This window comes from Hevea brasiliensis, chromosome 10 (genome assembly GCF_030052815.1).
Source record: "Hevea brasiliensis isolate MT/VB/25A 57/8 chromosome 10, ASM3005281v1, whole genome shotgun sequence".
In the NCBI taxonomy this organism is placed as follows: domain Eukaryota; kingdom Viridiplantae; phylum Streptophyta; class Magnoliopsida; order Malpighiales; family Euphorbiaceae; genus Hevea; species Hevea brasiliensis.
The window spans coordinates 8,539,858-8,553,786 of NC_079502.1; the positions used below are offsets into that span (position 1 = coordinate 8,539,858).

General features: G+C 32.5%; 1 protein-coding gene across 1 annotated transcript; it reads left to right on the forward strand.

The window, feature by feature from the left end:
- Positions 1-2,229: 2,229 nt before the first annotated feature.
- Positions 2,230-10,851, forward strand: LOC110648742 (serine carboxypeptidase-like 20). Its single transcript, XM_021803080.2, has 14 exons — positions 2,230-2,452; positions 2,651-2,796; positions 3,307-3,383; positions 3,532-3,654; positions 3,754-3,856; positions 3,950-3,987; positions 4,057-4,158; positions 7,418-7,498; positions 7,591-7,833; positions 8,698-8,763; positions 8,837-8,958; positions 9,941-10,054; positions 10,406-10,451; positions 10,538-10,851. Exons 1-14 carry the CDS (start codon positions 2,304-2,306, stop codon positions 10,619-10,621), a joined length of 1,494 nt encoding a protein of 497 aa, XP_021658772.2. The 5' UTR covers positions 2,230-2,303; the 3' UTR covers positions 10,622-10,851.
- The last annotated feature ends 3,078 nt before the right edge of the window (positions 10,852-13,929 follow it).

Consider the following 13,929-nt stretch of genomic DNA (forward strand, 5'->3'; position numbering starts at 1 on the left):
TCTATTTATTGTTAATGATAACGTTGACAGCTATTGAGAATAACTTTTTGACAATATAATTAATAATTTCTGACAATATAATTAATAATTGGTGATGAATAATTATTTATTATTGAACAAAATTTTGTTAATTGTTTATATATAATCTATATTTTATTCGATATAACCAAAAGTATTTTATAAAAAAGAATTATAACGGCCCTAAAAGTTAATTCAAGGAGAAAAGTGTTTAAAGCCATATAAGGGATACATTATTTCTATCTCAAACTAATGTGAAATCTTAATACACTTCTCTCATATCTAACACTGAACACTTATGGCTTGAAACATTTATGAGATGCCCAAATATTGATTGAGAGGTTCTGATGCTATCGTAAGAAAATGGGCTGGCCTCATTCACCCCTCAAAAGCTAGTTCAAAGGGAAATTAGTATTCAATGCTATATAAGGGCACATTATTCTTTTACCAAACTAATGCGAGATCTTAACAATAGTATTTTTATCATAATATGAAAATTTTCTTTTAAAAATTATTTAGAATTTTGAACTTTTTACATTATTTATAAAATGTTAAAATGTAATCTATACATTCATCCATTACAATTATAGGAGAGTGCTTATGAGTTGCTATATGGAATAAGTAAAGATTTTAACATGTTTTTAAATTTGCTAGAGGTTTTGGCAATTTTAAGTTTATCAAACCCCTAGCGCTCGTAAGGACCCCCAATTGGGTCTTGCACTCATAGTTCCAAGATTCCAATCTAAGAAGCAACTCAAAGGTCAATTTTGTTAACCTTTTATGCCTACCAATGTCAATATTCAAGTGCTTTCTACGTAACTTTAGACTAAATTTTAGTATTTCTTAAGTTTAATAAATGTGAAAAGTTAATACTATTTAGAGTTTATTTGTTTCACAATTTTTTAAAAATTTTTTTTATTTGAGTTATTTGGTTCCTTAGTAAGAATTTATTTTATTTGTCTCTATTTTTATAGATTTCTTTTTCTAATTGAGAATTTATTTTATTTTTATGTGTAATCATTTTTTAGTAAAAAATTAAAATTTGAAAGTTATTAAATTGGACTCATAGAAAGATTATAAAGCCAAATAGTGATTTTAAATTATCATCGACTAGAGTATACTTTTTGCTAATTGATCAATTAAATATTCTGTCAATACAATGATTTATACTTTAAATTTTATTATTGAGAGAAGGGAGATTGAGTTGGTTTGGTTATGTGAAGCGTAGACATACAGAAGTTCTACACATTTTCGAGGGTTTAACCCAAAATCGTTTAGAATGTAAAAAGTGAATTCATATAACCGACTCCAAATTCATAGATTAAAAATTTAATTGAGTTGAGTTGATCATTTATACTTTAAATTTATATTACATTTCTAATTAATAAAATATATTTTCCTAAAAAGATCTTTAAATTTTATATAAGAGAACATCATTAAAAAAGACTCACTATAAATGCAATAGTAAACGGTTGAGAGTTTAAACATTGTACAGATTACTTTTTAATTTATTATTATTATTATTATTATTATTATTTACTTAAAAAATAAATTAGAATATTTTTGAAATTATTAGTTTTAATGAAGGTATTTTGATTTTTTTTCATATAATATTAAGGATTTTGAACTAAAAATAGATAAAAAGAATAAAAGATTTAATGTAATTAAATTTTATAAAAATTTTAATTTAATTTTTAATATAAAAAATAAAAAATTAATAATAACATAATATAAAGATTAAATAATAATTTATTTTACTTAAATTTTAATGATTTTACTTTATTTTTAATTTTTAATGAGTAAGGATTGTTCAATTTCTGGTTTTAATTAAGTTTCCATTCTGTTAGAAAGGCCTCCAGCGAAATAAGAATGACTCACCCTCGGATATTTTTTAGCTTTGTTTAGGCAACTTTCATTTCATTCTTTTTATTTTTTTAGAATTTAAAATTTTATACAAATTTAATTCTATTCATTTTTTAAATCAATCGAAAATATTTAATTATTTTTTAATTTAAAAAAAATATAAGAATTTTATTTCTCCTCCAACTTTTTTGGTCTTTTGTCTTGTTGGAGCACTTACCAGCAACCCATTTTCTCTTTCTCTACCCTCCTTTGGATGATGTGAGTTGCGGGTCTTGGCTTCCAAGTAAATTAAAGTTCCATCAAGTTGCACAACCGCGGACCACACTCACCTTTTGTAATCATATAAATAAGAATCACGGTGCTTCCGTAGTGACTGTGAATAGATTTTTTTTTTTTATACTCAATATTTCCTTTTCTCTGCCATGGTTAAGCCTGAGGCAAGTCCCATCTTCTACAGTATAGTTTACTTCTTGTTGCGCTTTGTATTACTAGCTTACTCAGTTCCTCAAACTGCTCTTATCACTCAAATTCCTGGTTTCTCTGGCACTCTTCCTTCTAAACACTATTCTGGGTATGCCTACGTCTCTTGATTTCTCTATTCTTATTAGTTTTATTATATATACATATATATACGCTGATTCAAGATTTCTCCTGTTTTGTTCTCTCCCAAGTTCTTGGAATTGAAGTTATATGATTGTGACCCAGTGATGTTCTTGAAACTGATGATTTTGTGGATTTTCTTCCTTTCCTTTCTTTTTTCTTTATGAAGGTATGTAACTATCGATGAAAGCCATGGCAAGAAACTATTTTACTACTTTGTTGAATCTGAGGGGAACCCCTTGAAGGATCCGGTTGTTCTTTGGCTCAATGGTGGACCTGGATGCTCTAGCTTTGACGGATTTGTATATGAGCATGGTATCAATCTTGTGAAATTTTCTTTTTTAAATATAGTAGCAGTCCTAATCCAACACTAATATTATTAGTTAAAAACCTCATTGGCTTACGTAATGCATGATGTTTAATAATTTTCTCACTGTAGCTCATGATTATTAAATTGATTCACTATTCTTGATAATTGATTCAAATAAAATCATCAGTTTCCCATACCATATCTCCATTTTTACGCTTCTAACAAGGCCAATTCAATTTTTCAAAAAAAAAAAAAAAAAAAAAAAGATTGGAGAACCATAATCACAAATTCTTGTGTTGCATATCCATCAATTATAGGCAATTATTTTAAAGATTTAATCAGAATGAGTTTTGGATTTACGTTCTGCATCAAATTTATGGTATAGACTAATGATTCTGTCTGTTGCTCATGGTTTTCTGTGTTGGTTCTTAGAGTTCTTAACTTTTCTTATAAAATGGGATTGTTTTGCCGAAGTTCTGTCAATTAAAAAGGATTGCTTTCAATGCATTATGCAGGTCCTTTCAATTTTGAAGCTGCAAATCAGTCAGATGATCTACCCAAATTGCATCTTAATCCATACAGCTGGTCCAAGGTTGACTAGATTTTGTTCTAAAAGATAATGCATCATACTTTTGGCGCTGTAGAAATTGCAATTTGCCACGTTTACCGCTTGTTTTTTGGGTTAGACTTTCTCCATTTGTGTGAAAATCATGACATCTTTATTGTTCTTTGCTTTCCAGGTTTCCAACATTATATATTTGGATTCCCCTGCTGGTGTTGGGCTCTCATATTCTAAGAATGAAACTGATTACATAACTGGAGATGTAAAGACTGCCTTGGATTCACATATATTTCTCCTCAGGGTATAAAATGAAGAAAGAAAAGGAGACCATTTTATCTAATTATAAATGTTTCTTTTTCCATTGTACTTAAATCTCATTAATTTTCTATCATGCAACCAGTGGTTTGAGCTGTACCCAGAGTATCTTTCCAACCCATTTTTTATTTCTGGAGAGTCATATGCTGGGGTTTATGTGCCAACTCTTGCTTATGAAGTAGTGAAAGGTAATTCTTTTTATTTTTAAGTTGCACGTTTGACAAAAACTTAAAATGCATTTCTGGATTTTTTTTGAATGAGCATTTCTGGATATCTGACAGGAATTGATACTGGTGTAAAGCCTATCCTTAATTTCAAGGTATGTGTCACTGAAAACCATTTCTTGAAGTTAACATATGTGGCTGCAATCTCAAATCATTTTATGCAGGGATATTTGGTGGGAAATGGAGTTACAGATGAGAAGTTTGATGGCAATGCTCTTGTTCCATTTGCTCATGGCATGGGCCTTATTTCAGATGACCTATTTGAGGTACGTGGAGCATGACATTCGGATAAAAAGCGTACCTGCTTCTTCTTGTGTGTGGAAAGCTAAAGTATGAAGTGTTTTATAGTTTATAAGTTTTAGATTGGTTTGTGGTATTGGATGTCAAGTTTACGAACAATTACAGTAAGGTTAGAAGAAATAGTGTAACTCGAATAAAGTGGTGGGAGTTCAAGGGAGTAAAACAAGTGAAGTTCAAAAATGAGCTTCTCAAGTCCGAAGCATGAAAGCTGTATATGGAGGCTAATGGTATGTAGATACAGATGACATCAAAGATTAAAGAAGTAGCTAGAAAAGTACTTGGAGGGTCTAGAGTACATGGACTACCCTCAAAAAAGAGATGGTGGTGGAATGAGGAAGTACAGAAGGCAGTGAAGAGAAAGAGAGAATGGTATAAGAAATTACCTAAGTGTGATAATAATGAGGCATATAAACAGTACAAGATAGTAAAGAAAGAGACAAAACAGACAGTTAGTCAAGTGAGAGTGCAGGCCTTTGAAAAGTCATATGAGAAACTTGAAACTAAAGAAGGGGAGAAAGATATTTATAGATTAGCAAGGAGGAGAGAAAAAAAAATCAAGATTTCAATCAAGTTAGGTGCATTAAGGATAAAGAAGGAAAAGTGTTGGTGAAAGATGAGGATATTAAAGAAAGATAGAGAAATTATTTTGATGATCTCTTTAATAATAGTCAAAATGGTAATAGCGTGAATATAGACTACAGAGCAATATAAAAAAATGTGAATTATACTAGAAATATTAAATCTTTAGAAGTAAAGGAAGCACTTAAGAGAATGAAAGTGGATAAAGTCTGTGGACTTGATGGAATATCAATTGAAGTGTGGAAGTGTTTGGGAGATATGTGAGTGGCATGGTTAACTAAATTATTTAATAAGATTCTAAACTAAAAAAAAATACTTGATGAATGGAGGAGGAGTATTTTAGTACCCATTTTTAAAAATAAGAGAGACATACAGAGTTGTTCAAACTATAAGGGAATTAAACTCATGAGCCATGCTATGAAGTTGTAGGAGATAGTTGTGAAACATCGACTACGTCATGATACTTCTATCTCTCCCAATTAATTTGACTTTATGCCCTGTCGTTCAACTATGGAAGCGATCTTTCTTATTAGAAGCTTGATGGAGAAATATAGAGATGTGAAAAAAGATCTACACATGGTTTTTATCGATTTGGAGAAGGCTTATGATGCGCACAGTGGGAGGGGACACAAGAGATTGTCCTATCTCAATTGGAGTATACCAAGATTCAGTTGTAAGCCCTTACCTTTTTACATTAGTTTTAGATGAAATGACGAAACATATACAAAAGAGCATCCCTTGGTGCATGATGTTTGCGGATGATATAGTTCTGATAGATGAGACGCGAGAAGGAGTCGATAGAAAGTTAGAGCTTTGGAGAAGAAGTACAAGATAGTAAAGAAAGAGACAAAACAGGCAGTTAGTCAAGTGAGAGTGCAGGCCTTTGAAAAGTCATATGAGAAACTTGAAACTAAAGAAGGGGAGAAAGATATTTATAGATTAGCAAGGAGGAGAGAAAAAAAAATCAAGATTTCAATCAAGTTAGGTGCATTAAGGATAAAGAAGGAAAAGTGTTGGTGAAAGATGAGGATATTAAAGAAAGATAGAGAAATTATTTTGATGATCTCTTTAATAATAGTCAAAATGGTAATAGCGTGAATATAGACTACAGAGCAATATAAAAAAATGTGAATTATACTAGAAAGATTAAATCTTTAGAAGTAAAGGAAGCACTTAAGAGAATGAAAGTGGATAAAGTCTGTGGACTTGATGGAATATCAATTGAAGTGTGGAAGTGTTTGGGAGATATGTGAGTGGCATGGTTAACTAAATTATTTAATAAGATTCTAAACTAAAAAAAAATACTTGATGAATGGAGGAGGAGTATTTTAGTACCCATTTTTAAAAATAAGAGAGACATACAGAGTTGTTCAAACTATAAGGGAATTAAACTCATGAGCCATGCTATGAAGTTGTAGGAGATAGTTGTGAAACATCGACTACGTCATGATACTTCTATCTCTCCCAATTAATTTGACTTTATGCCCGGTCGTTCAACTATGGAAGCGATCTTTCTTATTAGAAGCTTGATGGAGAAATATAGAGATGTGAAGAAAGATCTACACATGGTTTTTATCGATTTGGAGAAGGCTTATGATGCGCACAGTGGGAGGGGACACAAGAGATTGTCCTATCTCAATTGGAGTATACCAAGATTCAGTTGTAAGCCCTTACCTTTTTACATTAGTTTTAGATGAAATGACGAAACATATACAAAAGAGCATCCCTTGGTGCATGATGTTTGCGGATGATATAGTTCTGATAGATGAGACGCGAGAAGGAGTCGATAGAAAGTTAGAGCTTTGGAGAAGAACTTTATAGTCAAAGGGCTTTAAGTTAAGTAAAACGAAGACATAATACATGCATTGCAAGTTTAGTGAAGGCCGAACTGGTGATAGGGAATGAGTTAATATGGATGGAGTGGTACTGTCCCAAAGTAATCACTTTAAATATCTTGGCTCAGTCCTTCAAGTAGATGGAGAATGTGATAAAGATTTTAGTCATAGGATTAAAGCTGGATGGTTGAAGAGGAGACCTGCCATGAGAGTTTTATGCGATCGCAAGATTCCCAATAAGTTGGAAGGAAAATTTTACCGTACAGTCTTATGACCGGCCATGTTATATGGTAGTGAGTGTTGGGCATTGAAAGAGTCGTATACGTCTAAGATAAGAGTTGCGGAGATGAGAATATTAAGGTTGATGAGTGGCCATACTAGACTAGATAAAGTACGTAATGAGAATATTAGAGAAAAGGTAGGAGTGATGACAATTAAAGATAAGTTGAGAGAAGAGAGATTGAGGTGATTTGGTTATGTGAAGCGTAAATATACGGATGATCCAGTTAGACAAGTAGAACATATTAGGTTAGAGGATAGAAAGAAAACTAAGGGTAGACCTAAAATGATTTGGAGAAGAGTAGTATAACATGACCTAGAAGTATTATACATTTCTGAGGATTTAACCCAAAATCGTTTAGAGTGGAGAAAAAGAATCCGTATAGCCGACCCCAAATTTTTGGGATAAAGGTTCAGTTGAGTTGAGTTGAGTTTATTGAATTGAATAATGTTTGAATGTAATACCGAGGTAGAGCTTTTGTTTTTTTATTTTCTAAACATTCTTCTGGATAATGTAAGTTGTACACTGCAGGAGGTAAGCAATGCATGCAAGGGAAATTTCTACCAACCACTTAGTGAAAATTGTGAGAGCAAGCTTGCCAAGGTTGATGCGGTAATGGAACAGCTTAATCATGATTTTGGGAGAAGTTTGAATTAGCTGCATTATGTGGTGTGTCACTTACTTGAGAATTTTATCATTCACAGGACATTTCAGGTTTAAATATTTATGACATTCTAGAACCATGCTATTATGACACAGACACAAGGGAGGTTACAGATATTAAAATAAGGTTACCTTCTAGCTTTCTCCAATTAGGTGAGACAGATAGGCCTCTTCCTGTGAGAAAAAGGATGCTTGGTCGTGCCTGGCCTTTTAGAGCTCCTGTAAGAGAAGGAATTGTTCCAACTTGGCCACAGCTCCTCAATAGCCGGAGTGTTCCCTGCACTGTAAGTCAATAACATTTAATCATTTGACCCTTATGTTTTCTTTAAAAACCTTCTTTGTTATTTCTGATGGCTCTTTTTCTTAATGATGAAAAAACAAACATCTGGCTTACTATATATGTTTGTCATAATTTAGGCTTATTTATCATATATCATCATGCATTCTTTTATACTCCAACCTGTAGTTGTGGTGAATTTTGCACAATTTATTATTATTATTATTATTTTAAAAATAATAGTGTGGTAAGTTCTTATCAACCAACAGTAAGGCTTGGATATAAAACAGAACAAATGCAACCATAAAACTTCAATTTTTCATGACTCTGCTGCTAAAAGGAATGTGCCATTGAGGGAAAAAAAACCAGATGTTTCAGGCTTAAAGGGCCCAAAGAGAAGTCCAAAAAAAGATGTGGTTAAGGGAAAAAAATTGAAGAATTCTGACCAAGCAAAAGATACTGTCTTTGATAGATGCAATCCATCAAGTATACTCAAGTTGTTGTGGAAGTTAGACAAAAATATGAAACTGGTCCTGTTATTTGCCCATTTTCCAATGAAAATGAGAACATTATGAAATTTTTTTCATCTTGTACTTCAAGACCTTCATCTACAGGCTACAAACCATATATTTTTTTTCCTTTAAGCATTAGTACTTTTTGAACAGAATACCAAAAAGAAAACAGAAGGTAAAATCTGTTTTCATCCCTTTTTTTTCTCGGTTTCTATGGCCAATACCCATTAACTGCTATAGCCACTTGACCTTTTTCATTGTTTATTGTGTCATTACATTTTGCATAAATGATTCTTATCATTAATGTGGTGGATTCTTCTCCTTTTTTGTTTAACATATCTGCAATATCAATTCTTTAGGATGATGAAGTTGCTACCTCATGGCTAAACAGTGCAGCAGTAAGGAAAGCAATCCATGCAGACGAGGTAAGTTTACTCAATTTCATTTTTCATATAACATTTCGCAAGCAGTTACCTTATGAATTTCGCAACCAAACAGGAAAGTGTAGCTGGCACTTGGGAATTATGTACAGGTAGAATCTCCTTTAGGCATGATGCTGGGAGCATGATCCAGTACCACAAGAACCTTACTCTAGGGGGATATCGAGCACTCATATTCAGGTGGATCTCTTAACATTTGCGATTACTTTATGTTGGTAATAAATTAGCTAGATAAAATGAGAGCAAGTTATGGGTTTTATAAGGGAAATAAATGAAGGGAAAAAGAAAAGAGATATTTTGGGTTTAAAGAATTTATGTAAAAACTGAATGTTCTTCCAATTTTTCTATTGCTAATAAGGTGATGACCTCAATCAAGTATATTAGAGTACTAAAAAAATGAAATAGAGTAGAGAGACAGAAACGGCAAGATGTCTGATGGTAATTGTGACTGCTTGGGATAATGTTACTTTTCGTTTAAAGCATGCTGTATCAATGCTTTGAGTTTCATTCTTTTTCAATTGCCACCTAAACCTCTGCAGCCTGTCCTGAAAATGGGGTAAAAAGTTTGCCTTACTTATTTCCTAGCTGTCTTGCTTCTACAACAATTAATGTAATCAAGTAACTTGCAGTGGATTTTAGTGCATTATGCTTTCACTTTAGCAACAGGTGGGTTATCCTGAGTTCCTGCATCTGTAATTTTTAAAACTTGGATATTAATTAAAATGTGTCTCCTGAGTGAGAAATAAGTAAAGATATACCATGCAAGTAAGGTGAACTGAAAAACTGTACATTGAAAAACAAATGAGAGCTACGCCAAGGCTACCATTAGCATCACCACCAGATGTTCTTTGAAGAAAAGGTTAGTGTTTGATTATTTGAAGTGCATGGTTTATGTAAGGTAACAGTGTCCAGGGACTGTATTCTTGACCATGATTTGTGTCATCTATGTACGAGTGTTTTCATATATAACTTTACATTCGTGAGAACTGTGTCTTGGGTGGTTTTCTTCTGTTCTCTTAACATTGAACAGTGTTTTTCACTGATATATCTTAAGGTTTATTGTAATTACAGTTCTCTGCTTTAACTTTTGTCTTGCACTGTTTATCCTTTCATTTGTGTTTTCTGGTGAATGATGCAAATTGCTATGTAACTTTTTTGGTAGTGGGGATCATGATATGTGTGTTCCATACACTGGGAGTGAAGCTTGGACAAGATCAATGGGATATAAAATAGTGGATGAATGGAGGCCATGGACTTCCAATGGACAAGTTGCTGGGTACTTTCATCAACTTTTTCTATCCAAAAATTACTTGAATTATAGCTCTGTTTGGATAGGTGTGCATTTGAAATGATTGAGAATTTGGATTTGTATTTCAAGTGAAAAATTATAAAATTTCAACATAATAGCAAATTCAAATGTTCTCACCTACTCAAATTGAGCATCATATTAAAAGGAAGCCCTTGTTTGCATTTCAAAAGGATCTTTTATCAGATATTGAGTTGAAGGGATTATTAAGAGTTCCTGGTGCACATACTGTCTTCCACACTATTGAAAATACAGCTTTTCATGGAAGTTTTCTTCACCATACATGCATAAAAGACAATTTTGTTTGTATGTTGGTTACAGGTATACACAAGGCTATGAGAACAACCTCACCTTTCTAACCATAAAGGTATTCACAAATGTTTCTGGGTGTCGATTACGAATGCCAAACGAACACTTGATCATTAAATTTTTTATCATTTTTTGTTGATGCAGGGGGCTGGACATACTGTCCCAGAATACAAACCACGAGAAGCACTGGATTTTTACAGTCGTTTCCTCGCAGGGAAGCCAATGTAAAAGCACTGTAATGTAACATGAAGAATCATATAAGCTATAGCTGAGAATCTTTTCTCTCTTCAATATTTACGGGGTCAAGACTGAAGAATATCGCAGAAGACTTGATTATGCCACCTGAAAGAAACTGAAGTCGATGTAGAAGAGTTATATCCTGATTAAGAAAACAGTGTGTTATGCGATACAAGCCAATAATATGTCTAATGCTATTTGCTTCTTCAAATTAACATTTATATGGTTGTTCTATAATCATATTTATATCCAAATCTCAATTATAATCATATTTATATGCAATGACGGACACAACATTCAAACTTAGGATGCTAACAAGGAGTCTTGTTTTTAAATTAAGTAGGAGCTAGTGATGGACATAAAAATTAACTTATAAGTATTAAGCTAATATAAGCTTATAAGTACGTAAAATTTTAATTGGTGCATTTGTGGTTCAATTATTTAAAATAATATTCAATGAGATATATAGTGAAATTTTAAAAATTAAATGAGATAACATGACAAAATATTTGATAAAAATAGCTTAAAAGTATTAAAATAAAATATTGATCCCAGTTTATTTTTGCTCAAAAATATAATAAATAAATATGTAAATTTATTTTTAGATAATATAAATTAATTTGATCAATTTATAAATGAAGATAAGCATTCTCATAATTATTTTTAATATATTTTATTCACAATTTTAATTCTTTTAAATTCATTTTTTATAACCAAAAGCAAATTTAAAAATATAAGTTACTAATTTTTTTATTTTAATTAAATTAATAAAAATAATTTTTAAATTTTTAGAATATGAGTTATTTAATTTTTTTAGTTGTTTTTTAGTTACTTTTGTGCTAAAGTATGTCTTCACGCCTCCGCGTGCATGTTCCCTTCTAGTTTACAGTACCATGTAAAGACATGACTCGGAAAAATTTTGAATTTCTTCAAAATCCAACACAATTTTTTTCAGTTTTCATTTTCATTTTGCAATAGTAATTGCACGGTTTTGTTTTTCCATCTCTCGCCATTTCTACTCTCAACATCAAATTCTCAGCAAAATTTCCCAAGTTTCTATTGCATTTCATTTTGTGCGCCTAATTTTGCCTACCTTTTGCTTGAAAACTGTGCCTTTCTTTTAATCCATCAAAACCTAGCCATGGTGACAACGAAAATGCCTAGTCACCACACTAGACCAGACAAATTTTGTTCTGCCATGAGGAAAAGCACACAATCACCCATAACTTAGTCATCTAGACCGCAAAGAAGAAAGATAGTTGAACCTCTAGTGGAGAAATCCCCACTGCAGCAAGTAGAGCAAGTTCGAGATGTTTCTGTGTCAGTTTAGCAGCAGGGTTCAGTGCAAAGTAGTCAATCCTGTGCTTAGCTGTAATCCCAGGAAAATATTGAGGCACCTTATGGTTTCAGTTGGGTTTTTAGAAATGAGGACCATAAAAATTTGTTTTTTTTTTTTTTTCCTTTCTCATAGGGAGATTGTTGCAACTGGATATTTAGGTGTTCCTACCCTAGCTGATGAAGCAAATGAATATGTGAATGGTATTGGGTGGACTAAATTTGTAGGGATGAAACAACCTATTTATATTCAGTTGACACTAGAGTTCATTAGTTCTTTGCAAGTCAATTTAAAACTGAGAACAGAAATTTCAGAGGGGTGGTTAGTTTCAGGTGTATGAGGGTGAATAGGATAATGGACATTGTTGTTTTTAATGACATTTTTGGCTTTGATAGTGGTGGGTATCAGGAAGTAGAGGTAAATAGGGCAAAATAACCCACAGTTTTAGAAAGAGATTTCTAATGATCCAGCCCCTTACAACCCTAGTAAATCTAAGGCTACAAGGATTCACAACATAGCCTTTAGATATATGCATAGATTTATAGGGCACACCATTATGGGGAAGGGTTTGAGCTTAGGTGTGGTTAATGCAAGAAAGCTACTCATGCTCTGGTGTACGCTAAGGGGACATAGATTGAGTATTGGCTTCTTTTTCCTTAACCATGTTATGAGGGTGCAACATCAGCGTTCTGGTGACATAGTTTTGGGAGGGTTGGTCACAATGATTGCTTTACATTTTAACTTTGATGCTTCCTTGCACACTTTTGAGCCCCTCATTATCCCACCAGACCTGGATCATGAATTTTTGGTTGGGTTGAATTGTTCATAGAAATAGGTAGCAGAATATGAATGTTAATATTGGTGAGGAAATTGAGGGAGATGAGAGAGCTGAGGCAATTGATGAAACATGAAATGTTAGTGTTGGAGTAAAAGTTGATAGGAATCAGGGTACTGGTGTGAATTTTGATGTGCGTACAGAACCTATTGAAGTTGGGCAAGATGCTGCAGGACCTAGTTAGATACTAGGGTAGGAAGGGCAGCAACATAGGGATTCAGATGCTATAATTTTAGCTTTTTTAGCAAATCTGCAAACATAGTAGTGAGACTTGAGGAAAGAGTCAAGTGATAGATGAAAATTTGCATAGAATTGGAAAATTTGTGCAAAATCACTTTAAATCACTTCATGAGAAGTTTGATAATCTTGAGACTGCTTTAAAGTCATCATCTGATGAAGAGCAACCCACAACAAATGCAGCAGAGTAAGAAAATGAACCAGTTCTAGCAGAGGATAGCCAACCAGCAGTAGACCCATCAAATGCAGCAGAGCAAACAGATCTAGCAGAGGATATACAGACAAAAAAGCCTACAGCATATTAGGATTTTGATTGATAGTTTAAGGCTATATGGTTTTAAGACTAGTGTTATACATAGTGAACTTAGCTGTTAACGTTTTAATGTCCTAGTGTTTCTAGTATTGTGTTTATGAATTTGTATTTGTTTCTAACAGTTTTAAAGTTTGTTAAACTGATGGTTGTATTAAGAAATAGCTCGTGGATATTTGTTTTATGCAGTTTGGAATATATGGTTGTACTGTTAATTATTCAAATTTTTATTGTGCCTATTAGTTTTAATCAATTTCTAAGTTCCCAAATTGTATATTATTACTGTTCATTTTTTATTTCCAAGTTATATTAGCACACAAATAGTGTAATTATCATTTACAATTGCACCAGCTCTATCAGGTAATGATTTCTTCTAAGATTTGCCTTTACACGAGTAGGGTAATCTGAAACATATCATTACACTGCTCATGCAATGCAATTCTAGGTCATTTTAGCTATTTGAATTCTATACTTTATTAGTTTACACAAGTCGTGTTATTACATTTTTTATTTACACCAGGGTAGTATAACTTGTTCTTTTGAAATGAAAATTGTCTTTACATGACCAGTGTAAATTGAAG

Excerpts from the sequence above, each read along its gene's own strand:
- LOC110648742 (XM_021803080.2), top strand. The coding sequence starts at position 2,304 with ATGGTTAAGCCTGAGGCAAGTCCCATCTTCTACAGTATAGTTTACTTC. Across the intron at positions 3,384-3,531 it reads ATCCATACAGCTGGTCCAAG|GTTTCCAACATTATATATTT; the intron begins GTTGACTAGATT and ends TTTGCTTTCCAG. Across the intron at positions 3,857-3,949 it reads TGCTTATGAAGTAGTGAAAG|GAATTGATACTGGTGTAAAG; the intron begins GTAATTCTTTTT and ends GATATCTGACAG.